Here is a 27,494-nt window from a genome sequence, read left to right on the forward strand (position 1 = left end):
TCATATGACAATTCCATGTTTTCAGGTTTATTGTTTAAAGATTTTTTGATGTTAAGCTATCAGACTCCACACAAGTGAATTGAGAATAATGATGGAGTATTCAAATCTGTTACGACAATGGTACATCAAAGTACTTACTACTTAGGAATTGACAAACTAGCAGATACCCATGACGTCCAGTCATTGTGTTAACGCTAGTTAGAATTGGCTTGCGAAACACCCTTTAACTTCCTTCATGCTGGACACAGATATAACAATGATATCCTCCAGTTCATATGACTCTGGGGAAGTAGATAAAGGGCCTCATTGCTAAAATCCTGAAGTTTAAAAAAAAACTATGTTAAAAAGCAGCTTTCCTGTGTTAGAATGATGTGGGCGTACCTCAACAACAGAATGGTGTGGGCGTACCTCAACAAAAGAATGGTGTGGGCGTACCTCAACAACAGAATGGTGTGGGCGTACCTCAACAAAAGAATGGTGTGGGCGTACCTCAACAAAAGAATGGTGTGGGCGTTTACCCATCATAAAAAATATTCAAGCAAGTAGACTGCTAATTGGCCAGCTCATCATCCTCTATGAAGAAATGGAAGGCGTTTCTGAAACTGTCTGAAGTGTCCCCCCCCCTCCAATTTATGCTTTGGCCACATGAGTATAGGATGAGTTAACAAAATTATTTGGGTAAGAGTTAACTGAACTTTTAAGTGAGATTTTGACTGGACAATTACAATAAGCGTTTTCACACATAGTTGTTGGCTAAAACGCGAATCAGTTTTGTTATAGGTTTAAGTTACGTTCAATTTCAAGAAAACAGTCATTGTTTTCAAGCATGTGTCTACTTGACATGTGTCTACTTGCTGCCCTGTCACTTGTTTTGGCATACAGCTGAGGGATGGGGCTAGTAAAATGTAACCCCTCAAATTCATAGCCTGCGTTCAAGGTGCAAGGACTAACAGTATATATGCCATTTACCAGACGCTTTTATCCACAGCGACGTAGTCATGCATGCTTCGTGCGTCATTATTTTACGTATGAGTGGTCCTAGGAATTGAACCAACTATCCTGGTGTTGCAAGAGACATGCTCTACCAACTGAGAGGACCAGTCCATGACATCCAAGCTATACATTGTTTGTTTACATTATTGACAGTCTTCTATGCTAGAAATGAACCTTTCAGCAGTACAATGACGTTCCAAGCTAAATATGTAAACACCCTTACGAAGTGTGGAGTGGGTTGTGTAGTAAAAAAATGTAAACACTTGGAATTTCTCTAAATTAAATGTATAGTTTATCTAATCAAGTTAGCTGTAGCAAAAGTAAACAATGGATTATCGTGGATGCTGTCACTTCAGAGAGGTATAGAACGATTGACGTTGTATTATACTCAAGGTTTTCTTGAGCTCATTCATCCTCCTCTCCCCTGTAACAATTCCCCAGTTGTTGCTGTAAATGAGAATGTGTTCTCAGTCAACTTACCTGGTAAAATAACGGAGATTATTTTTTTTGGGGGGGGGGGTCGCTCGCTGCACAGCTATTTTCAGGTCTCTCCAGAGATGTTAGATTGTGTTCAAGTCCAGGCTCTGGCTGGGCAACTCAAGGACATTCAGACTTCTCCCAAAGCCACTCCTGTGTTGTCTTGGCTGTGTGCTTAGGGTCGTTGTCCTGTTGGAAGGTGAACCTTCGCCCCAGCCTGAAGTCCTCAGTGCTCTGGAGCAGGTTTTCATCAAGGATCTCTCTGCACTTTGCTCCGTTCCTCTTTCCCTCGATCCTGACTAGTCTCCCTGTCCCTGCCGCTGAAAAACATCCCCACAGTATGATGAAGCCACCACCATGCTTCACCGTAGGGTTGGTGGCCAGGTTTCCTCCAGACGTGATGCTTGGCATTCAGGCCAAAGAGTTCAATCTTAGTTTCATCAGACCAGAGAATCTTGTTTCTCATGGTCAGAGTCCTTTAGGTGCCTTTTGGTAAACTCCAAGCGGGCTGTCAGGTGCCTTTTTGACTGAGTGGCTGAAGAAAGAAGAAGAGAAAGAAAAAAAAAAGTCCATACAATTTTAGAATAAGGCTGTAACGTAACAAAATGTGGAAAAAGTCAAGGGGTCTGAATACTTTCTGAATGCACTGTAATTGTGCATTAAACTAAATTGGTCTGCCTGTATAAACGCAGCCATTGTAGATTAATTTCACCCAAGCATGTAGATTGACCATTTTAAAGGGTTAGTTCATCCAATCTGCAGTTGCTACATCCATTTTTGGACTTAAATATATGTACCCATTGATTCTTGAAGAATATAACTTATAAATCCCTTATGAGCTTAGTTCAACTGTTGTACCCCATCAGAACCCAAAATATAAGCTTGTTTTCCTCCAATGTTTGTTCACAAAGTAAATGTAAATATTTATATAACCTCAAAACATGCTTAAACTATAATTTGAATATCATGGCTGGTCAGTCCTTGCATCAATAGCTCTATGAATTTGAAGTTGCATTTTTCCATGCCCATTCCTCAGCATTTTATCAAAACTGGTGAGGCTTACATTTTGTTTCAACTGCTGATGGCAGCTTTAAAAGATGGCTCTGTTAGTGTTTTTGCCATAGTTTGATTCCTCTCAAGGTTTCTTCCATCTGGGCGTTTTTCCTTGCCTCTGTGCTTCTGCTTGTTCTTTGGAGGATTAGACTGTGTCACTGTGAAGCACTTGTTGTAAAAAGTGCTTTCATTTTTGCATTTGTGGCACAAATCCCCTGCAAGTCATGGTACCTAAATTAGCATTTTTAGTGCATCTGGTCAAAATCATCTAAGTAAATTAGTTGAGCTGCGCAATCAATGTTTGATAATTTAGGATGATTTGGACGTAATGTGCCATAAAAAAGGCTAATATAAGTACTATGACTTGAATGGGATTTGTGCCACAAATGCTAAAACATTACCATTTGAAAACGGTGCCAAGGAAACTAAATCTTGGATTGCTGTCATACCTTGTCCATAGACTGCTTACAGGGAAAGAAACAAATGTTATTTTCTAATTTGGGATTTACAACGGATTTCCTTCATATGGATTCTGTTTTTTGTTGGTTAAACTCAGTTTCACCTGTTACAGTCTAAGCCCTGTGTAAGGTGTGGGGGGGGGGGGGGGGGGGGGGTCTGCTAAACTATATAGAATTATTTAAAGAAGGTCATACCAAGCATCATTTTGCAATTTGATTTAGAATTTTAAGAGCCCTTGAAGTATCAAAAAAAATATATGAAAAAACAATTTATTTGGCTTTGCTGCTATTAGCCCATGCAAAAGAAATTGAATAACAGATCAACTACATGGAACAATGGATATCCCCCCCAAAAAAATGTTTAAAGGAAGTTTGTTCTTAAGTGTCTGTCCTATATCTGAGAGCTACAGTATAAGAAAGATCAGGAAAATGTTTTATTTGTCCATGTATTTAACCCCTTATTTCTGGCACTGAACTGTTAACATAGTCGTGGCCAAAAGTTTTGAATGACACATTAATTTTCACAAAGTTTGCTGCTTCAGTGTCTAGATATTTTTGTCAGATGTTACTATGAAATATAATTACAACCATTTCAGAAGTGTCAAAGGCTTTTATTGACAATTACATGAAGTTGCTGCAAAGAGTCAATATTTGCAGTGTTGACCCTTCTTTTTCAAGACCTCTGCAATCTGCCCTGGCATGCTGTCAATTAACTCCTGGGCCACATCCTGACTGATGGCAGCCCATTCTTGCATAATCAATGCTTGGAGTTTGTCAGAATTTGTGGGTTGTTTGTTTGTCCACCCGCCTGTTGAGGATCGACCACAAGTTCTCAATGGGATTAAGGTCTGGGAGTTTCCTGGCCATGGACCCAAAATATCGATGTTTTGTTCCCCGAGCTACTTAGTTATCACTTTTGCTTTATGGCAAAGTGCTCCATCATGCTGGAAAAGGCGTTGTTCGTCACCAAACTGTTCCTGGATCGTTTGGAGAAGTTGCTCTCAGAGGATGTGTTGGTACCTTTCTTTATTCATGGCTGTTCTTAGGCAAAATTGTGAGTGAGCCCACTCCCTAGGCTGAGAAGCAACCCCACACATGAATGGTCTCAGGATGCTTTACTGTTGGCATGACACAGGACTGATGGTAGCGCTCACCTTGTCTTCTCCAGACAAGCTTTTTTTCTGGATGCCCCAAACAATCGTAAAGGGGATTCATCAGAGTAAATGACTTTACCCCAGTCCTCAGCAGTCCAATCCCTGTACCTTTTGCAGAATATCAGTCTGTCCCTCAAAGTCTTTGCCTCACTGTGCGTGCAGATGCACTCACACCTGCCTGTTGCTATTCCTGAGCAAGCTCTGTACTGGTGGTGCGCCGATCCCGCAGCTGAATCGACTTTAGTACACGGTCCTGGAGCTTGCTGGAATTTTTTTGCACCCTGAAGCCTTCACAACAATTGAACCGCTCTTCTTGAAGTTCTTGATGATGCGAAAGATGATTTATTTAGGTGCAATCTTACCGTCAGCAATATTCTTGCCTGTGAAGCCCTTTTTGTGCAACGCTATGATGACGGCACGTGTTTCCTTGCAGGTAACAATGGTTGACAGAGGAAGAAGAACAATGATTCCAAGCACCACCCTCCTTTTGAAGCTTCCAGTTTGAACTCAACCAGCATGACAGAGGGATCTCCAGCCTCGTCAACACTCACACCTGTGTTAATCAGAGAATCACTGACATGTCAGCTGGTCCTTTTGTGGCAGGGCTGAAATGCAGTGGAAATGTTTTTGGGGGATTCAGTTCATTTGCATAGCAAAGAGGGACTTTGCAATTAATTGCAATTCATCTGATCACTCTTCATAGCATTCTGGAGTATATGCAAATTGCCATCATGCAAACTGATGCAGCAGACTTCTAAAATTTATATTTGTGTAATTCTCAAAACCCTTGGCCACGACTGTGTATATACTTCCTTTCAATGTTTGAACTGGTCCTGGGGGGACCTTCAGAGGAGTCTTGTGAGGCCTTTGTTTGTGAGAGTCTCACCTTTTCACAGAATGGCCATATTTGATTACTAATGAGGCATTTGTTGATTACTGAAGAGGCATTTGTTAAATTTTGAAGAGGGCGCTGATGTTCTGGCAAAAATCTATCACGCAAACCTATACCCATGTAGCTTGTGTGATCTTGTCAATTAACATGTATCATATTGTTTATTTTTTTGTCTCAAAATCCATGTAAAGCTTTGTTTTTTTGGTTAAATTAAAGTTCTTTGTTTCTTGAATTTCCCTGTTATAATTTGTTTATTACACTTAGAACTGGATCACCCTAGTAACTACTGGAACACCAAACATGTAACATTTCTACTCATTACAATAGCTGTAAAGAGGTGAACGGGGTATGGTCGGTAAACATTGGTGGGCTCTCATGAATGGACATGCTTCAAAATCTAATAGCTGCTTTCCTACTTCCTCTTTTCACTAACACACATTTCAACATTGTACCTTTATCAGCAGGTGGCAGTGTAAGTCTGATATAGTGTTCATATTTCCTTGACTTATTTTGCATTTTGTTGTAACAGCCTGAATTAAAAATTTATTAAATCAATTTTTTTTCATAAAGACAAAGTTAAAACACTTTATTTTTTATTTTATGTTTTGTTAATCGATTGAAAATTAAATACAGATCTCATTTACATAAGTATTGACTCAGGGGTGTTAGAATTTCAAGACTATTTTAGTCAACTGTAACTAGACCACTCCGGCACATTCAATGTCGTCTTGGTAAGCAACTCCGGTGTATACCCAGTCTTTCGTTTTAGGTTGTTGTCTTGCTGAAAGGTGAATTTGTCTCCCAGTGTCTGTTGGAAAGCAGACTGAACCAGGTTTTCCTCTACGATTTTTGCCTGTGCTTAACTTTATTTTGTTTCCTTTTATCCTAAAACACTCCCTACCTATAATATGATGCAGCCACCACCATGCTTGAAAATATGAAGTGTGTTGGATATGCCCCAAACATGTGCCGACTTCCTCCTTTTCACTTTGTCAATTAGGTTAGTATTGTGGTGTAACTACAATGTAGTTGATCCATCCTCAGTTTTCTCCTATCACAGCCAATAAACTCTTAACTGTTTTAGTCACTGAGTGGTTTCCTTCCTCTCCGGCAACTGAGTTAGGAAGAACGCCTGTATCTTTGTATTGGCTGGGTGTATTTATACACCATCCAAAGTGTAATGAATTACTTCACCATGCTCAAAGAGCTATTCAATGTCTGCTTTTTAAAAATATTTACCCATCTACCAATAGGTGACCTTTGCGAGGCATTGGAAAACCTCTGTTTGAAATTCACTGCTGGTCTGAGGGACCTTACAATTATCTGTATATGTGGGGTACAGAGATGAGGGAGTAATTCAAAAATCATGTTAAACACTTATTGCACAGAATGAACCCATGCAATTTGTAAGTTAGGCAAAATGTTACACCTGAATGTATGTATGCTTGCAAGAACAAAAGGGTTGAATACTTATTGACTCAAAACATTTCAGATTTGTATTCATTTGTAAAAAAATAAAAAATAACAATTCCACTGAAATTTTGGGGTATTGTGTGTAGGCCAGTGACACAATCTAAATAAAATATATTTGAAATTCAGGCTGTCACTCTAAAATGTGAAAATAGTCAAGGGATGTAAATAGTTTCTGAAGGTACTGTACATGCCTAATTTGGGCCCATTTGAAATATATTGAAAGGGCCCTCTATTACAAACTAATTGTTTACCACGGGTAGGTAGGGGACCTGTGACATTTGCTCCCAGTGGTTCCCAGCGCCTATGCAATTGAGGCCAAAACTTTCACTGTGTTGCTGATTTAAAGCCCTGTTTCATGTTAGAATATAAAATACAAATCTCAGCCCTTTTTGAATAAGTGATGGATAAGAAAAGAGTAAAGGGTCACGTACACATTTAAGTATCCCGATTGCACACTGACATTGCAACATTTTATTACATTACACTGTGAAAGAAACACTTAAACCTATGTTATTCTGCAAATCAAGTTCAATAACGTGTTAGAGAGCAGTAGAGGCTTCTTTAGTATTATACTGTATGTTGATTTACAGTGTAACTTGGCTTCATTATGCGCAGTGGAGTGTCATCCTTTCGGTTGATGATTTGAGCCAGGCCGTTGAACAATTTGTCCCGGATTAGCGGGATTGGTTTGCTGTAAATCGGCGAACCTTCACCTGATTGGTTGACAAAACCGAACTCGGGTTTATTTCCCTCATCAAATGAGGGATTACCGTTCTCAATGCAGCAGGATATGATGCTGGCATCACGATCGCGGATTTGTTTTATCTCAAAATAAGAGTCCCCTTACAAAGACATGCTGAATTTGGGTGTAGTAAAATGTGTGTAGTAAACGGTCAACAACACGTCGTATTTTTCACTGCCCCATGAAATTACAACATATCTACAGACCATACCGAGTACTCCAAACCCCACTTTTACATCAACACAATATATTTTTTCCTTATAATCCCAATATTATCAACATACCAGTTTTAACATTTTATTTTTCAGGAGTGGGCTAAATAATTAAAAAATATATATAAATTCATTCTTGCATTTGCTTACAAACACAATGCATATCGATGTTGATTAAAATATATATTTTGAATGAGTTAACCATGCAATGGATTGAAATATGGGCTTTAATTTGGAAGCGTTCCTCATTACGATAGTGACGTCACCTTTATTGCTGCTTTCAGAATAGTAGAGACTGGTGTTAGTGTTGACAGACATCGGTGGATCAGATGGTGACTTATGTTTACTGCAAGTCTTTTGAAGAAGAGCATTTTGGAATGCAATTCCTCGGGGTTTAGCAAATAGAGGTAAGTTAGATGGACATATTGTGTGTTGTATGAATGTAACGTTAAATGCAAGCCGACGTCGTTGTTGCTGTGAGCTAGCTAGCTAACCACTGCAGCTAGATAGCTGAAAGATAAGCAGCGTGTTATCCTTTGATCATGACTCAGTTCCATTAACACAAATCATTGGACGAATGCGTCTTCTGTGCGGGGGAGTTTTGTTAAAAGCCCTGATGCTCGGTCTGAACATGTACACGCATTGCTTGCGGTACGGTTTTGGAAGCATAAGGATATTTCATATCACCAATAAATTATTTTATGAAAACAAAAGGTTAAATTGATACACCATTGTATATGGTTAGTGTTGCCACACAGCCATATCGCCATGTTATGGGTTGTGTTTACGAAAGAGAGGCCATCTGTGATATCTAGCGTGCTCCGAACACCTGTGTAACGGAAGAAGGCCGCCAGAAACTTGTCACTGAAAAATGTCAGCTGCAACTGTGATAAACCCGTTAAAACAGTGTTTTAAGTGTTTCATTTTGTTAAGTTATTTTTGATGTGATCTGAACAAATTGCTTTATTTATTTTTGTAGGAAAGTTTCACAATTGAAAATCTATTCACGTTTTAGATGAAGTATACAAGCATTTCGTTACACACGCAATTACATCTACTAAATATTTGTATGTGGCCAATAACATTTTATTTTATTTGTCTGTTTTGGCTGCCAGTCTACATTTGTACATAGCATACGTTAAATTAAGGAGTAACGGTAGGCTTCTTTTTAAGAGTACATCTTGGGCTAGCTAACGTGTTTTAATGTAGTTAAGAATACAAAAACCTGGCACTGAAACCTCTGCCCATGTAGCTTGTGCAGTCCACTTACTAAGTCTCTATTTGCAGGGAATGATCGATGTCCAATTGACAGAACATTGCTTACATTGCTAGAGTAATTTGTGCCCCCTAATCTGGCCAGCTATTATGGATTTCAATGCTGTCTTGTGAGCATTGTTCCAGGCCATATTTTTGTCCACTTCCAAAGCAAGTATTTGTATGATATTGAACTTTGACTGTCTCTTACAGCCTGAAAATTGCAAACACATGACACCCCTTACCTGCAATATATCAAGTGTAATTTTGCAGTATATATATCTATAATGTAACCTAATTCCTGGAATTTTTCAACCTGTGCACTATTGTGCCCCTGGGGGTGCAATGGTGATTGTATTGTCCGTGGATTAGTTGGTGTGGTATGCAAATTGTAGTGGGTTTAGGGTGTCGGGTAAGGTGGAGATGATATGATCCTTAACTAACCTCTCAAAGCATTTCATGATGATACAGTGGAAACAACATCCTCTATGCATGTCCTGATGAACTACCCGAACATTTCCCAGTCCTCGTGATCAAAACAATCTTGAAGCATAGATTCCGATTGGTCAGACTAACATTGAACAGTGCTTACCACGGGTGATTCCTGCTTAAGTTTCTGCCTATAGTTGGGGAGGAGCAAAAATAAACAATGCTTTGTCACATATACCAGATAGGTACAGTGAAATGTATTGTTGTACAGGGTCAGCCATAGTAGTATGGCCGCCCTGGAGAAAATTGGGGTTAAGTGCCTTGCTCAAGGGCACATGGACATATTTTTCACCGTGTTGGCTCAGGTTTTCAAACCTGCAAACTTTTCAGTTACTGGCCAGTTACTTTTCAGTTACTGGCCCAAGGAGGGACTTGTCATCCCGGAAGGTAGAGTAGCAATGATCCAGAGTCTTTGATTTGCGTGTAGTACAGGAGATATGTTTGATAACATTTTGTTAGCATTTTCCCCATGTTTATTTTATTAAAGTCCCCAGCTACTATAAATGCAGCCTCAAGATATGCGTTTTCCAGTTTGTACAAAGTCTAGTGTAGTTCCTTGAGCTGTCTGGGTGTCTGCTTGTTGGGGAATATACATGGCAGTGACGATGACCGAATAAAATTATTTTGGGAGGTAATGCAGTCTGCATTTGATGGTGAGGTATTCCAGATCGGGAAAACCGAAGGACTTGAGTTCCTGTATGTTACCACAATCACAGCATCATGAACCACACACCTCCACCTTTCTATTCCGGAGAGTTTCATCCTGTCTACGTGATGGACGGCGAACTCCGCTGGCTGAATGGAATGGCCTTACAAACCAGAGGTAACTAATTTCTGTTTTTTATAAGCTGGTAAGCTCTATTCCTGACCATGAAGTCAGTTATGCATCATACCGGCAAGCCTATGCATTCAAGACGCCATGGTTTTACAGTGCCTTTGATGAGCACATTTTAAGACTGTTGTCCATGAAATCTGATTTGTGGGGACATCAAATTGTATACAGTTTTGGCTTGTTATCCATGGGATACTAAATGAGTGAACTCTAAATTAGCCTAGTACATTAAATCAATTGCATTTATTTTTTTCTGTTGGACAAGCACATGATCATACGATGCAGTGTCCATTTCAGTTAACTTTGGGGCTGACACAATGTTTCAAATTTACTCCAGTAATCTATGATAGGCCTATGTTGTCGACGTATGTGCTTGTGCTTTCGCCTGGGTACACTTCTTTCCATGGAAACAACAGGATGGATGTTAGCTGTGTTGGGGAATTAAATCCAGAGTCCAACTCTGCAAACATTGCCATAGCTTTGGCAGAGGAAATGATGGGCCTATTCATTTCAAGTGCAATTGAATCAGTACGTTTTTAAAACCTTCTTGTTTGAATTGTAATCATTGTTACTGCTCGTCTTGAAGGAGTCTATTGATCAGTGTGTTACAACATGGGACCTTCTATTGTAACGTCGCCTTAGGTAGTGGACCAACCTGGTTATGTGCTCCACTTGGTATCATTTCCCTAGGACTTTATTGTTTAGGCTGGCCTATGTTTTGTCTCCAACATTCGTCATTTCTGGTAGCCAGGCATGGGATTGCCTCCAGTCTATTTGTAAAGTGTACTTGACTGTTCTCACAAGTGTCTTTCATTATAGATAAAACAGGTTGAAGGCACTTGTTATCAAGATGAGATCTGGCACGATAAGTCTAATCCAATAGACTACTAACGTAAAACAGGCCTTAGACAGGATGTTGCTATTTTTAACTCTGTTTATTCTAGAGCTAGTCAAAACAAAGGCAAGAAAGTTAGACAAGTGTTGTCTTCAGGAAAGTGTTCAGGGTGCCTCTTCAAATTAGGTGATCCAATTGTTCTTTACTGGCTAGAGGTCAGTCTGTTTTTAACAGAGAAGTACTATACGCTGACAACCGTGTGAAATCGATGTACACTACATGACAAAGTATGTGGACACATGCTCTTCTAACATCTCATTCCTAAATTATGGGCATTAATATGGAGTTGGTCCCTCTGCTGCTATTGTTTAAAAGCCTCCACTGCTCTAAGAAGGCTTTCCACTAGATGTTGGAACATGCTTTGGGGACTTGATTCCATTCAGCCACGAGCATTAGTGAGGTTGGGCTATTAGGCCTGGCTCGCAGTTAGCGTTCCAATTCATCCTTAAGGTGGATGAGGTCAGGGATCTGTGTGGGCCTGTCAAGTTCTTCCACACCAATCTTGACAAACCATTTTGTATATGGCCCTCGCTTTGTGCGCAGGGGAATTGTTATGCTGAAACTGTAAAGGCCCTTCCCCAAAATGCCACAAAGTTGGAAGCACAGACTTGTATAGCATGTCAGTGTATGCTGTAGTGTTGACTTCCCTTCACTGGATGTAAGGTGCCTAGACTGAACCATGAAAAACCGCCGCAGACCATTATTCCTCCTCCAACAAACTTTACAGTTGGCACTGCATTCTGGCCGGTAGTGTTCTCCTGGCATCCGCCAAACCCAGATTCGTCCATCGCACTGCCAGATGGTGAAGTGTGATTCATCACTCCTGAGAACAGTTTTCCACTGCTCCAGAGTACAATGGCGGCAAGCTTTACTCCACACCAGCTGACGCTTGGCATTGCGCGTGGTGATCTTAGGCTTGTGTGTGCGGATGCTCGGCCATGGAAACCCATTTCATGACGCTCTCAACGAACAGTTATTGTGCTGACATTGCTTCCAGAGGCAGTTTGGAACTCAGTAGTGAGTGTTGGACAAATTCTTTTTTTTAATGCGCTTCAGCACTCAGCGGTACGGTTCTGTGAGCTTGGGTGGCCTACCACTTCGCGGCTGAGCCGTTGTTGCGCCTAGATGTTTCTACTTCACAATAACTGCACTTACAGTTGACTGGGGAAGCTCTAATGGGGAAGAAATTTGACAAACTGACTTGTTGGAAAGGTGGCATCCTATGACAGTTCAGTGAGGCCATTCTACGGTAAATGTTTGTCTATGGAGACTTCATGGCTGTACTCGATTGTATACACCTGTCAGCAACAGTGTGGCGGAAATAGCTGAATGCCCTAATTTTGAAGGGTTGTCCACATACCTTTGTATAAACAGTGCATTTGAAAAATATTCAGATCCCTTGACTTTTTCCACATTTTGTTATGTTACAGCCTTATGTTTTTTCCTTCATCCATCTACACACCATGCCCTATAATGATAAAGCAAAATTATTTTTATTTTTTATACAGCTAATGTCAGGTCTGTCCAGAGATGTTCCATTGGGTTCAAGTCTGGGATCTGGCTGGGCCACTAAAGGACATTCAGGGACTTGTCCCGAAGCCACTCCTGCGTTGTCTTGGCTGTGTGCTTATGGTCGTTGTCCTGTTGGAAGGTGAACCTTCGCCCCAGTCTGAGGTCCTGAATCCTGTTTCTCATGGTCTGAGAGTCTTTTAGAAAAAAATCTTAAGCGTGCTGTCGTGCCTTTTACTGAGGAGTGGCTTCCGTCTGGCCACTCTACCATAAAGGCCTGATTGGTGCTACAGAGATGGGTGTCCTTCTAGAAGGTTCTCCCATCTCCACAGAAGAGCTCTGGAGCTCTGTCAGTGTGACCATCGGGTTCTTGGTCACTTCCCTGACCAAGGCCCTTCTCCGCTGATTCGCCCCTCAGTTTGGCCAGGCGGCCAGCTCTAGGAAGAGTCTAGGTGGTTCCAAACTTCTTCCATTTAAGAATGATGGAGGCCATTGTGTTCTTGGGGACCTTCAATTCTGCAGAAATATTTTGGTACCCTTCCCCGGATCTGTGCCTCGACACAATCCTATCTCGGAGCGCTACGGACAATTCCTTCGACCTCGTGGCTTGCAAATAGCTCTGACATGCACTGTCAACTTTGGGACCTTTTTTTATATAGATGGGTACAGTGCCTTGCAAAGGTATTCACCCCCTTTGTGTTTTTTCCTATTTTGTTGCATTACAACCTGTAAGTTTACATTTATCTGGATTTCATGTAATGGACATACACAAAATAGTCCAAATTGGTGAAGTGAACTGAATAAAATAACTTGTTTTTAAAAGAAAAAATGAAAAAGTGTTATGCATGTGTCTTCACCCCCTTTGCTATGAAGCCCCTAAATAAGATCTGGTGCAACCAAATTACCTTTCTGTCACATAATTAAAGTCAATCTGTGTGCAATCTAAGTGTCACATGATCTGTGTATATGTGAACACACCTGTTCTGAAAGGCCCCAGAGTCTGCAATAACACTAAGCAAGGGGCACCACCAATCAAGTGGCACCATGAAGACCAAGGACCTCTCCAAACAGGTCAGGGACAACGTTTTGGAGAAGTACAGATCAGGGTTGGGTTATAAAAAAATAAAACTTTGAACATTCCACGGAGCACCAATTTTAAAATCCATTATTAAAAAATGGAAAGAATATGGCACCACAACAAACCTGCCAGGAGAAGGCCACCCACCAAAACTCACGGACCAGGCAAGGAGGGCATTCATCAGAGGCAACAAAGAGACCAAAGATAACCTTGAAGGAGCTGCAAAGCTCCGATCTCCGCTGTGGAGAATCTGTCCATAGGACCACTTTAAGCCGTACACGTCACAGAGCTGGGCTTTATGGAAGAGTGGTCAGAAAAAAGCCATTGCTTAAAGAAAAAAATAAGTAAACACGTTTGGTGTTGGCCAAAAGGCATGTGGAAGACTCCCCAAACATATGGAAGAAGGTACTCTGGTCAGATGAGACTAAAATGTAGCTTTTTGGCCATGAAGGAAAATGCTATGTCTGGCGCAAACCCAATACCGCTCATCACCCCGAGAAAACCATCCCCACAGTGAAGCGTGGTGGCAGCATCATGCTGTGGAGACATTTTTCATTGGCAGGGACTGGGAAACTGGTCAGAATTGAAGGAATGATGGATGGTGCTAAATACAGGGAAATTCTTGGGGGAAACCTGTTTGTCGAGAGATTTGAGACTGGGACGGAGGTTCACCTTCCAGCAGGACAATGAACCTAAGCATACTGCTAAAGCAACACTTGCGTTGTTTAAGGGGAAACATTTACATGTCTTGGAATGGCCTAGTCAAAGCCCAGACCTCAATTGGATTGCGAATCTGTGGTATGACTTAGAATGCTGTACACTAGCGGAACCCATCCAACTTGAAGGAGCTGGAGCAGTTTTGACTTTCCAAATGCACGGTATAGTGTATATAGTAGACAAAAGGACTTCCATCAGAAGATGTCTCAATGTAATATAGATATACGGTATAGCTTGACCAAACAGCATGAAAGGTCAGATGAAGGAAAATACTTTGTCCATTATTTTGAAGAAAACAGATGTGTCTTTATGCTTATGAGCCGTGCAGTTCACTGGCCACAAGTGTGAAGGAAGTTTTCCACAAACCAGGCTGGTTCAGACCCTGCAGACAGGTCACACGGCACATTCTTCAGGGTTTCAGGCCATCGGGCAGCGTCTATCTGATAGCCTACCAGGCAGGGAGCACACAGAGAGATGAGGGTGGAAGTTGATAGTGCTCCTGTCTTCACACTGAGCCTGAGCTACTGCTGATCTACTATCTTTCCTGCGATTCGTAGAAATTATGTTGAGCTCAGCATCTCAAGTCCGCTTTACTCGGTGCAAACAAGTGAGTAGCCTGATCTATTCTATCAGATGATGAGACTTTAAATGGATTTCATATTCAGGTGTTCTCCATTTTGGGGATGATGCTCACATTATGTATTTATGATGTTCCAATGGAATGTTTGGAGTTTTATATCAGAAGGAGACATAAGGGAAGATGTGATGCCACGGCATCATATGACCTGGCTAAATCTCATCTTTTTTTTAATAGTTTCAACAGGAGATGAGGCTTGGTGCAGTCAAATGTGATTTTGTATTTATTTATTTATTTATTTATTTATTTCTACATTGAGGTTGGAATACTGTGAATTTGTGAAGATGCTGATGCCCTTTTAGTGTTAGAGCTGTTTGAAAATAAAGATTTCAGGCCAACCTTTTTTTGGTGGGATGGAGTTTTGCCCTTCCTGGTGACATCACTTTTTGGTAAATTAGTCAATAGACACAACCTCTCTGCCAATAATGACTTGTTTTAAGTTTTCCCTCCCCACTCAGACCACTTCAAGACAGTCATAGCTAAATTCTTGCTCGAAAGTGCTCTTGCTAAGAAGCTATTTATGTATAATAAAGTAAGTTACTTAATTGTTACCCAGAAATGTTTTGATATTGAGAGCGAGAGAGAATGCTGCATTGAGCCCTTAACAACCTGTTGGTTCGATCCTTCCTGCTGTGTGTCTCTGAGAGACTGACTGCTTTAATAAAGGTTGATGTTTCATGAAGTTCTTCTAAACATGTCATATACACATACAGAATCTCTGGCCCTGGAGATGCACTTATGTGGGGAACCAGCTTTTGTAATGTAATTTCCGAGAATGTTAACGAGCTCAGCTGAGAGGCAGCTGGCTAGGGAGAGGGAGGAGGAGAGCAACCCTGGAGACAGGAACAATATTCTTGTTGTTCCTGTTGTGGTTTCAGACGCTTCAGGAAAGAGGACTCTCTCTGGACCTAGACAGAAGCAGCTGTTTGTCGTCTTTGGCAAACCCTTAACCTCGTCCCCAGGCTAATTGCTACCATAAATAGCCAACATATACTGCATGTTCGACAGAGATTTGGCTGGTGGACTAAACCCCTAGCTAACCAGCCACTTAGCTCTTACCTAGGCTACTTCATGTCAACAACTCTAACATGTTCTCTGTCCAGCCTGGGCTGAGTCTTCGTCCTTATGGAGCAATATGAAAGCATTTTTTGTTGTTGTAATTGTCAGACAGACAAAGCCACCTAATATGGAATCCTTCCCTCCTACCATATTTACTGTTAACTGTCCCTCTTTTCCTCCCCCCTGGAGCCAGAGATCCAGATCCTTATGGCTGTGTATGATGAGAACCTCCTGAAGAACCCTTTTTACCTGGCACTGGAGAAGCAGAGACCCGACCTGTGCAGCAGAGTGGCAGAGCTACATGGCATTGTGAGTGACGGACAGCTGTGGGGCCATACTATAGTACTCAGCCCTTTTTATATTGTGTATGTTACCAAGCTCAGCAGAATAAAACTATCGTGTTCAGGCTTGCATGATCATATACAGTAAATATTCCAGCTATAATGCACTACTCCCCTCTGTCTGAAAATGCAGGATTTAAGAGTGACATTTCTTCTTTGTGAGCTGTGTGTAGACTTGGACCAGAATCAAACCATGTAAAGGTTCAACATATGGGGCTAGGCCAGTGCGACTGTCCAGAAAATGCAGGACACTTTGGTACCACACAGGCTGAAGATTCTCTTTATGGCAAGTCAGCTGCTTGGTTGAGATGTAGGACACGAGAGCATCCATTTATGCAGAGAGAAGAAGAACATAAAGGAAAAGAGTACATTTTTCATAGTTGACGTGAGGCCATGTTATTGCTTTGGAAAATAGTTTTCGCTTGCCATTTGTAGAAAATGGCCACTTAGAAGGTTCTCAGCCTACTTGGTGGTTAGCAAAGGAATATCAAGAGGATAATATCTGGACCATTACTATGACTCACCACTGTTAGTGTTCTGGGAAGTTCTCAAAGGAGAGCTCTGTCTAGTAACCACCACCTACAGTGAGGGAAGGAGCGGGGGTGAGAGAAAGCTCATGCAGACACTACTGTCATAGGTGTTGAATCGCATGTGGGTGGTAGGCCGTACCAGAGAAATAAATGCTACTGTCTTAAATGTGAAGTAGCATTTTTTACAGTCGGCTCAGGTGCTTTTTATTGTGGGTACTTCACCAATAAAACCTTTTGATGAATCCATTCTGTCAGTCACGAGAAGCATTGTTGATTACCCTTGTTGATGATGGTGTGGTTGTGCCCCAGGTTTTGGTGCCGTGCTGTGGAAGCATAACCCTTAGTGCATACACAGCATCCCAGTTTGAAACCTACGTTTTACACCCATCTGGAGAAGGGTATCAGACTGTGGATGGGAAGGTAAGATCCATCTGCCAACGTTACAGTTCCTGTTGTATCATTGGTGCAACTACACAAAATATCATCCAGTTTCATTTTCTCTATACCACAGGAGGTTGGTGGCACCTTAATTGGGGAGGACAGGCTTGTGGTAAAGGCTAGAGTGGAATGGTGTCAAATGCATTAAACACATGTTTCATTACATTTGCTCTGTTCCAGCCATTACTATGAGCAGTCCTCCTCTCAGCAGCCTTCACTGCTATATACCCATTTAGTTGATTGTAAACAGCCGCTATAAAGCAGAACGTTCTTGGTTAAGACATCTTGGTCAACGATACTACCTGTGTGTTTTTGTCCTGTCTGATAGGAGCTGACCATCCAGGACAGCTTGGTGAGACTGGGCTTAGGGTTCCAGGCCCCAGCCAATGTGCCCATCCTGTTTGAGGAGACCTTCTACAATGAGAAGGAGCAGAGCTACAGTATCCTGTGTATCGCCAGGCCCATTGACACCAACCAAAGCCCAGGTAGTAAGTACTGCTATCCTCCAAAGTGACAAAAGTTTATTCACTTAGTGTATGGTTTAGTCCATATTGAATCAGATACAGCCACCATCTCACTCTCACCTTTCTTCTCTCCCTATTTTCTCTCACAGTGGAGGTGGCCCCCAGCCCAGCCCCGTACTATCTGAAGAATGTGGAGGATGTCAGGGAGTTCCTGGGCCGCCATGTTGAGAAACTGGACAAGTTCATCAGCAGCTTTTGCCACTCATTTAAGGAGCAGGAAAAGAAGGGACTGCGACACCACATCGTAAGTACTGACCCTAAACAACACCTATCTGACGCTAGACTGCTTTCGACACCATGTAGAGTCTATGCCCCGACCAATTGAGGCTGTTCTGAGGGCAAAAGGGGTACAACTCAATATTAGGAAGGCGTTCATAATGTTTTGTACACTCGGTGTAAAGTAATATGACACACTAATGTATAATATGAAATGGCTATACTATAGTAATGTACACTAATATATTGTATGCTATAGATGTTATATGACTTCTGCTGTGACCTACTGCTTTAACATGGAACTGTGCTCTCCCCTCAGGACTCTGTGAATTCTCTTTATACTAAATGTCTTCAGTGCCTGTTGAGAGACTCGCGCCTGGTGAGTAGCATGTTTTGCTACGCAAAAACAAAACCCATTTTCAAATAATTTTCTACTCTTTCATGCGTATTGGACACAATCCTGAGAAGTAAAGCTGATTTGTTAAACCTCCTTTCAGAAATTGCTGGTCAAACAGGAGCTCCAGATGACTCTCCTCAAACAGGCGGTTGAGGTAGTTCTATCCTAGTCGTCATCCCTCACACTGACTTTCAAATTTGACATGTCTGCTGCTTCTTTAGGTGCTTTTTGGACTGTTTCTTCATTCTGGTCCTCAGTGAAATTCTGTTGTGTGATGCTATAATGATATATTTTTATGTAAAGTTGTCAGTAAATATTTTTTCTCTTTTTAGATGTATATACATCATGGTATCCATGATTTCATCTTTAATTTTGTGGGGACTCTTGAAGCCAGCCAGGTATGTAAATAAATACTATACAGTATTTGATAATGCTGTCATTTATAGGCCCAGAATTCCCATGCAGTGAAGGTTAATATCTATGTTTTATTGTCACTGTTCCAACAGGATTCTGCCTTCAACAAAACCACCAGAGGCCTGCAGGACCTGCAGCAGAAAGACTTTGGGGTCAAATCTGAATTTAGGTTGTTTTCTTTCCACGTGGTCTCTTTTAATTTCTGCTTTTTATGATTACAACTCAATAACGTGATGCACATCACATTATAATTCTGTGCTGGCCAAAAAACACGTCTGCATACAACACAAACAAAATTGAACTGACACCATATTGATCTCCATAATGTCAAGCAGGTTTATAGCAGTAGATCCCTATCAGGTCATTTCACCACTACTGTTGTTGTGTCTATAGACTATAGGAGTATGTTTGTCTTTCCACTCTCGTACAGTATCAATATTAACTTATCCTGTTGTACTTCCATGTTATGTCTCCTCCTACAGTATAAATATCCCTCGGGCCAAGAGGGAGCTGAGCCAGTTGAACCGCTGCACCTCTCCTCTACACAAACTGCTCTGCCTCAGGAAGGTGTCTCTCACAATCATGCAGTCCCCCAGCCACTCGGGTATGTGTCTGTTTTTTTATGTCTGTCTCTGTCCATCCTACCTATGCCATTTCATGTCACATCGGCAGCAGTTTACACAGTGTTACAGACTTGCATGGAACCATCACAAATGGGACGAATTCCATTTTAAAGGCACATTTGCATTCCACTGTCAATGGGCTGATTGTTATATCATCAAATAAAATGTTTGCTTTCATCCAGAAATGCATAAAATGCATAAAAAGCTGATTTACCAATGTTTTATGTAGACATGACATTATTATAAGCAGCCTACAAGTCTTTCAAGGCTGGTCATTGTAACCCAGATCAGGATTTGTTGTCTGTTCTATTCACTCCCTCCCTGGTAATATAATAACTTGGTGTGTACACTCGGTCCACAGAACAGAAACTGTAGGGCCCTAATGTGTATGTCCAGTTTGTTTTGCAAATCCAACCTTGTTTGCCACATAACAACCAGACCCTGTCTCTGCAGAGTGCGGCAATCCGCTCCTAATTTCTGATGGCCAAACAACCAATTTACCAATTTAAAGCCTAAATGTGGACAGAGGCAGAGTGTCTGAGTGGTTACACTGACTGTGTGGACACTTTCCTGTTTTGTAGGATGAAGATGTTTTATGTCTTCATTTTGAAGAGCCATTTCTCCCTGCTGTATGCTCTAGTTGTAAACCTCACACAGTCACTGAACCTTAGACGTAACCACAGTCATTTAATAACTTCTTTCATTTCCCTTTTCTCCATATGCAGTTAGTTTAGAGGCCCTGTGTGCAGACGACCTTCTGTCTGTGATTCTGTACTTACTGGTGAAGACGGAAATCCCCAATTGGTGAGTAAGGAGTTATAACCTAGTAATACCACTGACCATTAAAGGGCCTGGTGACTACTTTAACTACTCATTTAATGAATAAGTGAATAACTTGGACCTAGTAATTAAATATATTCATTAATTAATGACTAACAGCCATGTTAAACTAACAAGCATACTCTTCCAGGATGGCCAACCTGAGCTACATCAAGAACTTCCATTTCTGTAATTCCACCAAGGAGGAGCTGAGCTACTGCCTGACGTCGTTTGAGGCCGCCGTGGAGTTCATCAGACAGGGAAACTTCGGCCTGAGCCAGGGAGGCGTGGTGAGTGCAGTACAGTAGTACACAGGGTGTCGTTTACATGACATTAGTCCTGGCCTGCTTGGCTTGGCTCAATATTGTGAAGGGGGCTTTATACACCACAAGCACATACGTTGTTGTAGCTGATATCCTATCCAAGCACATTGTTGACTTAGATACACCAACTTATCACTGCAATTCCTGTGATAGCAGGCCACTATAATGACTGAAAAATGATATTGAGAAAAACACTCCCCTGTGCAGAGTGAGTGACTATGGCTGTGTGTGAGGTTTGCAGGGCTTAGGGGACCTGAATGACAAAGTGCATTTCACCCAGAAGATAAACCTGCTCTCCCAGAACTCTGCTACCCCCATAGACTGTCTGTTTCAGGTGAGAACCCTGTCCCCCGACCTTAAGAAGGGGAGAAAGCTATACTGTGCATAACGTTATGCTTCATTCATCAGATGGACACCTAATTTCATTCAGCATTTCATTTTAATATGAAAACGTTTGATTCACTTTTTTCTTTTTTTTTGACTCAATTGTGTGTGTTGATCCATTTTTATTTATCTTTGCTGATTGTGTGTGGATTGATGGATCCTGCAGCACATAGCCAATGGTAACGAGGTAGAGGTCCAGCGTGTGTTGAGTGAGAACCAGAGTGACGGTGTAAAGAGGTGCCACCCCCTCTGCTCCTGTGACCACTGTGAGCTCCGTCTCTCTGGGTGAGTACCGCTCCCATACACACACACACAACTCCTCTGTCATAAAAAATGATATATTCTCAGTAGGAAAAGTTATTTCTTTCACTACATCTCGGGTTTTCACCTGAAACAATCATTTCCCCTTTCTGCCCATTTAATGGCTTAGAAACTGAAAAATGTGATTATTCTTCAACTCTGTCTGCTTACAGGAGCCTGAATGACCCCTCCATCATAACGCCCTTCTCTCGAGACGACAGGGGATACACACCACTTCACGTCGCTGCTGTCTGCGGTAAGAGATACCAACAGGTTTCAGAGGTACATAAAGTTGTCCAGAAAACTGCCACCAGGCCACACAACAGGGGATTCCTGGTCTGCCACATTCTGTACTGTTCACCCCTTTCCATCTCTCTCCCTCATTTCCCACTGTCTAAATAAAATAAAAAGCCTGTCTTTGCCGTGGCAGGTCAGTCCCTGTTGATCGACCTGCTAGTGTCTAAGGGAGCTCTGGTGAATGCCACAGACTACCATGCCCTCTCACCCCTTCACCTCTCCTGCCAGAAGGGCTACCAGCGAGTCACGGTGAGCCAGGACGCTAGCAGGACGGCTATAGCCTGGTCCCAGATCTGTTAGTGCTGCCTTGCCTACTCCTAAACATATCTTGAACCAGGCTAGGAGAGCTACACTAAAGATTCAAAAATAATACTTCTGTTACAAACTGTATATTGTCCCTGACATATTTATATTTTTCTCATATTCTGTTTGTCTCCATCTGTCTCTCTGTACTCCAGCTGCTGCTCTTGCACTATAAGGCTTACTCCGGTGCCCAGGATAACAATGGCAACACTCCTCTGCACCTGGCCTGTATGTACGGACACGAGGATGTACGTCAGTTTGGGGAGTCACTCTCCAATTAAAATCTGGATTTAAATGCACAGTTTATTCCAACAGCCTTGACTGTGCCACTTTGTGTGGTAACCTGAGTGATAAAGCTGAAGAAATGTAACCAGTCACATTACATGGGATAGCAGTCACAGTATCTGTATTGATACTGCCCTAAATAAGTATATGGATGATGATGATTACAGGTGATGACACCCTGCATTGACAGTCTTCTCTATGGTAGTTCAGAGGAGATTGTTCTCAGTCTAACAGTGTTATCCCATCCGTGTCTCAGTGTGTTAAAGCCCTGGTGTACTACGACCTGCACGTGTGCCGTCTGAACATCCAGAATGACAAAGGCGACACTCCCCTGCACATCGCAGCCCGGTGGGGCTACGAGGGCATCATTGAGGTGCTGCTGCAGAACGGAGCCAGCACCACCACCAACAACAAGGTCAACGACTCTCCACTACAATGTGCCCTCAACTCTAAGGTGAGGAGTAGAGACCCCTGGTCACAGCTGCCTCGGCCTGAAACACACTTCCTACATGGGTACTTTAACACTAGAGGATCTTATTCCCCCCCCCCCCCCTTCACTGGCAGTCATCCAGCACAGCTGATGATGTCCCATCGAAACTACACTACATGACCAAAAGTAAATGCACACCTGCTTATCGAAAATCTCATTCCTAAATCATGTGCATTAATATGGAGTTGGTTCCCCCCTTTCCTGCTATAACAGCCTCCACCCTTCTGTGGAGATTGGAAATTGGTGTTATGGATAGACTAATCTAAGTTTGAGGTGTTCGGATCACAAAGAAGAACATTCGTGAGACGCAGAAAAAAAAATAAAGATGCTGGAGGAGTGCTTAACGCCATCTGTGAAGCATGGTGGAGGCAATGTGATGGTCTGGCGGTGCTTTGGTGGTTGTTAAAGTGGGAGATTTGTGCAGGATAAAAGGGATCTTGAAGAAGGAAGGCTACACCATGCCATACCCTGTGGACGGTGCTTAATTAGAGCCAATTTCCTCCTACAACAGGACAATGACCCAAAGCACAGCTCCAAACTATGCAAGAACTATTTAGGGAAGAAGCAGTCAGCTGGTATTCTGTCTATAATGGAGTGGCCAGCACAGTCAACGGATCTCAACTTTATTGAGCTGTTGTGAGAGCAGCTTGACCGTATGGTACGTAAGAAGTGCCCATCCAACTTGTGGGAGGTGCTTCAGGAAGCATGGTGTGAAATCTCTTCAGATTACCCCAACAAATTGACCACTAGAATGCCAAAGGTCTGCAAGGCTGTAATTGTTGCAAATGGAGGATTCTTTGATGGAAGCAAAGTTTGAAGGACACTATTATTTCAATTAAAAATCATTATTTATAACATTGTCAACAGCTTGACTATATTTCCTATTCATTTTGGAACTAATTTCATGCATGTTTTCATGGAAAACAAGGACATTTCTAAGTGACCCCAAACTTTTGGAAGGTAGTATATACAGTGCCTTGCGAAAGTATTCGGCCCCCTTGAACTTTGCGACCTTTTGCCACATTTCAGGCTTCAAACATAAAGATATAAAACTGTATTTTTTTGTGAAGAATCAACAACAAGTGGGACACAATCATGAAGTGGAACGACATTTATTGGATATTTCAAACTTTTTTAACAAATCAAAAACTGAAAAATTGGGCGTGCAAAATTATTCAGCCCCCTTAAGTTAATACTTTGTAGCGCCACCTTTTGCTGCGATTACAGCTGTAAGTCGCTTGGGGTATGTCTCTATCAGTTTTGCACATCGAGAGACTGAAATGTTTTCCCATTCCTCCTTGCAAAACAGCTCGAGCTCAGTGAGGTTGGATGGAGAGCATTTGTGAACAGCAGTTTTCAGTTCTTTCCACAGATTCTCGATTGGATTCAGGTCTGGACTTTGACTTGGCCATTCTAACACCTGGATATGTTTATTTTTGAACCATTCCATTGTAGATTTTGCTTTATGTTTTGGATCATTGTCTTGTTGGAAGACAAATCTCCGTCCCAGTCTCAGGTCTTTTGCAGACTCCATCAGGTTTTCTTCCAGAATGGTCCTGTATTTGGCTCCATCCATCTTCCCATGAATTTTAACCATCTTCCCTGTCCCTGCTGAAGAAAAGCAGGCCCAAACCATGATGCTGCCACCACCATGTTTGACAGTGGGGATGGTGTGTTCAGCTGTGTTGCTTTTACGCCAAACATAACGTTTTGCATTGTTGCCAAAAAGTTCAATTTTGGTTTCATCTGACCAGAGCACCTTCTTCCACATGTTTGGTGTGTCTCCCAGGTGGCTTGTGGCAAACTTTAAACAACACTTTTTATGGATATCTTTAAGAAATGGCTTTCTTCTTGCCACTCTTCCATAAAGGCCAGATTTGTGCAATATACGACTGATTGTTGTCCTATGGACAGAGTCTCCCACCTCAGCTGTAGATCTCTGCAGTTTATCCAGAGTGATCATGGGCCTCTTGGCTGCATCTCTGATCAGTCTTCTCCTTGTATGAGCTGAAAGTTTAGAGGGACGGCCAGGTCTTGGTAGATTTGCAGTGGTCTGATACTCCTTCCATTTCAATATTATTGCTTGCACAGTGCTCCTTGGGATGTTTAAAGCTTGGGAAATCTTTTTGTATCCAAATCCGGCTTTAAACTTCTTCACAACAGTATCTCGGACCTGCCTGGTGTGTTCTTTGTTCTTCATGATGCTCTCTGCGCTTTTAACGGACCTCTGAGACTATCACAGTGCAGGTGCATTTATACGGAGACTTGATTACACACAGGTGGATTGTATTTATCATCATTAGTCATTTAGGTCAACATTGGATCATTCAGAGATCCTCACTGAACTTCTGGAGAGAGTTTGCTGCACAGAAAGTAAAGGGGCTGAATAATTTTGCACGCCCAATTTTTCAGTTTTTGATTTGTTAAAGTTTGAAATATCCAATAAATGTCGTTCCACTTCATGATTGTGTCCCACTTGTTGTTGATTCTTCACAAAAAAATACAGTTTTATATCTTTGTTTGAAGCCTGAAATGTGGCAAAAGGTCGCAAAGTTCAAGGGGGCCGAATACTTTCGCAAGGCACTGTATATGACATGTATTTTTTTAGAATGTTGACATCCAAAAGACTCGTCATTGGCTCGAAGGGGGGTCCCTCTCGGCCAGGCTTTTCTACTGTTAAAGATACGGCTTGGCATACTAAACATTTTAGTTAGATTAATAGATATATTCAGAAAAAGTATTAACAGAAGGGTGGGAATTGTTCTAAGGAAGAAAATCTTCCTGGATGGCCTAGCAACAGGATTGGCGTGATATATTTGCCTTGTCATTCAGTATTATTGTGATTTTGAACAAGAGTGAAATGTGAAAAGGTTGTATAAGAAATAGAGCGTGTGTAACTGAAGTGTACTTGTCTATGCGTCTTGCAGATTCTAACGCTATTGGAGTTGTCCCACAACGGCTCTCATAGAAGAGAGAACAATGATGTAAGTCAGGTTTCATCACTTAGGAAGTGACAGAAGAGATGCAACTACAGTATTTCATTAGATACAATGATGGCTCTACTCCAGGCAGCCAGCCTGTTAGAACACCATTAACCAACATATTGTAGTTCTACTCTAGACTCTTCCAAATATATCTCTTCACTTGCTCTGCTAGGAGCAGCTTGTAGTGCTTGGGTGTCAAACTCATTCCACTGTTTTTGGTTAAGACTTAGACAACCAGGTGAGGGAAGTTCCTTACTAATCAGTGACCTTAATTCATTATTTAAGGACAATGGAAGAGCCAAAACCCGCAGACACTTGAGCCTCCGTGGGATTAGTTTATGAAACGTGCTGTACTGTGTGTGTGTGTGTGGTCAGCTGAGTGACGGTGCTCTCTCGCTCTCAGTCCCCAAACCGTTCCCCCCAGGCCTCTGACTGCAGCAGCCGCCGCTCCTCTGTTTCCAGCACCACCTCCCAGAGCTCCGAGGCCAGACCCGACAGAGACAGGGTCCGACACAAAGAGGTTAGAAGGGAGCACTGAGGACCCCTGGGCAGGACTGACCCTGGCAATGCCTGAGAGGAGTAGCATCATCTTAATTTAAGGGGATAAGGAATAGGGATGTAGTAGAAATTAAATGCACTATTTTTCTATATATTGAGGGAAGCTAATATTTGGTGCTTTCACCCAACATGTTTTTGTGGGATGACTCTTTGTAATTTGTAATCCAGTTTGTAAAGGTCTGGCTGGTGTTCCAATATGTAGTCTCACTCTCTTGACTGACAGGTGGAGAAGTTGCTTCGTGCGGTGGCAGATGGAGACATAGAGATGGTGCGGTACCTGTTGGAGTGGTTGGACGAGGAACCAGAGGAGCAGCATGCAGGGCTGCCGTCCTGGACAGAACTGTGCCACCCACTGTGCCAGTGTCCACACTGTGGACCAACACAGAAGGTCAGGGAGCAACCCTGGCCTTTCATTCCTACTACAACTCCTTGGCCAAGCCCCTTTCTGATATATAGACAATGTCAGTGAGCACACGGCAAACTTGACACATGGCTGGAAGCACTGAAGCTATGTTGAATGGGAAGTTAGATGTTGAAAGGAGATGATTTATGATGTTCCTGCAGTGCTGCCTAGTTAACTTGATGATGTTATTCTTTGTATTTTCCTCTGTGTGTGTGTGTTTGACACCAGAAGTTGGCGTGCCTGCAGGCCAGTGGTCTGAGTGTGAACAGCAGTAGTGTGGATGGCTTCACTCCTCTCCACGTGGCAGCGCTCCATGGTCACACGGCCCTGGTGTCCCTGTTCAGCCGCCACGAGGCCAATGTTGACGCACGCAACAGCCAGAGTGCCACGCCACTGCACCTGGCCAGCCAGAACAACCACATACAGGTGGGCACTCAGCTGTGTTCGATTGAGCTTGCATGGCACATCTGAACAAATGGAATAGTCCCAAAAGCTCAAACCCCACCCATCTCATTAATCATGTTCAGGTAGTGACATCACTGCTGGAGTGCAACGCCAAGCTGAATAAGAAGGATCACTATGGCAACACCCCTCTAATCCACGCCTGCCTCAGAGGTCACCTGGACACAGCCACCATCCTGCTACAGGTAAACACACACACACCGTCCTGCCGCAGGTAAACACACACCGTCCTGCCGCAGGTAAACACACACACACACACACCGTCCTGCCGCAGGTACCCACACACACCAACCGTCCTGCCGCAGGTACCCACACACCCACGGTCCTGCCGCAGGTACCCACACACCCACGGTCCTGCCGCAGGTACCCACACACCCACGGTCCTGCCGCAGGTACCCACACACCCACGGTCCTGCCGCAGGTACCCACACACCCACGGTCCTGCCGCGGGTACCCACACACACACGGTCCTGCCGCGG

The 27,494-nt window shown here is 42.5% G+C and overlaps 1 protein-coding gene across 20 annotated transcripts in view; it reads left to right on the plus strand.

The window, feature by feature from the left end:
- The first annotated feature begins 7,699 nt into the window (after positions 1 to 7,699).
- ankrd27 (ankyrin repeat domain 27 (VPS9 domain)) overlaps positions 7,700 to 27,494 on the plus strand; it is a 45,752-nt gene continuing 25,957 nt past the window's right edge. Inside the window, exons 1-24 of one of the 20 annotated variants that reach the window (XM_090217390.1) lie at positions 7,719 to 7,861; positions 16,114 to 16,233; positions 16,439 to 16,650; positions 17,105 to 17,215; positions 17,562 to 17,721; positions 17,847 to 18,001; positions 18,293 to 18,352; positions 18,471 to 18,524; positions 18,703 to 18,768; positions 18,877 to 18,953; positions 19,267 to 19,388; positions 20,133 to 20,211; positions 20,378 to 20,516; positions 20,791 to 20,883; positions 21,100 to 21,218; positions 21,407 to 21,489; positions 21,664 to 21,779; positions 21,989 to 22,081; positions 22,375 to 22,572; positions 25,536 to 25,592; positions 25,996 to 26,112; positions 26,374 to 26,538; positions 26,785 to 26,979; positions 27,081 to 27,200. In XM_090217390.1, coding sequence (XP_090073516.1) covers position 17,721; positions 17,847 to 18,001; positions 18,293 to 18,352; positions 18,471 to 18,524; positions 18,703 to 18,768; positions 18,877 to 18,953; positions 19,267 to 19,388; positions 20,133 to 20,211; positions 20,378 to 20,516; positions 20,791 to 20,883; positions 21,100 to 21,218; positions 21,407 to 21,489; positions 21,664 to 21,779; positions 21,989 to 22,081; positions 22,375 to 22,572; positions 25,536 to 25,592; positions 25,996 to 26,112; positions 26,374 to 26,538; positions 26,785 to 26,979; positions 27,081 to 27,200 — 2,109 coding nt within the window. In that variant the 5' untranslated portion in view covers positions 7,719 to 7,861; positions 16,114 to 16,233; positions 16,439 to 16,650; positions 17,105 to 17,215; positions 17,562 to 17,720. Of the gene's footprint in view, positions 7,862 to 16,113; positions 16,234 to 16,438; positions 16,651 to 17,104; positions 17,216 to 17,561; positions 17,722 to 17,846; positions 18,002 to 18,292; positions 18,353 to 18,470; positions 18,525 to 18,702; positions 18,769 to 18,876; positions 18,954 to 19,266; positions 19,389 to 20,132; positions 20,212 to 20,377; positions 20,517 to 20,790; positions 20,884 to 21,099; positions 21,219 to 21,406; positions 21,490 to 21,663; positions 21,780 to 21,988; positions 22,082 to 22,374; positions 22,573 to 25,535; positions 25,593 to 25,995; positions 26,113 to 26,373; positions 26,539 to 26,781; positions 26,980 to 27,080; positions 27,201 to 27,494 lie in introns of all 20 variants that reach the window. The other 19 variants (XM_090217387.1, XM_090217293.1, XM_090217320.1 and 16 more) reach the window with 19 other exon arrangements.

The sequence above is a fragment of the Oncorhynchus mykiss genome, chromosome 2 (assembly GCF_057628025.1).
Source record: "Oncorhynchus mykiss isolate SJ-2025 chromosome 2, ASM5762802v1, whole genome shotgun sequence".
NCBI classification, from domain to species: Eukaryota; Metazoa; Chordata; class Actinopteri; order Salmoniformes; family Salmonidae; genus Oncorhynchus; species Oncorhynchus mykiss.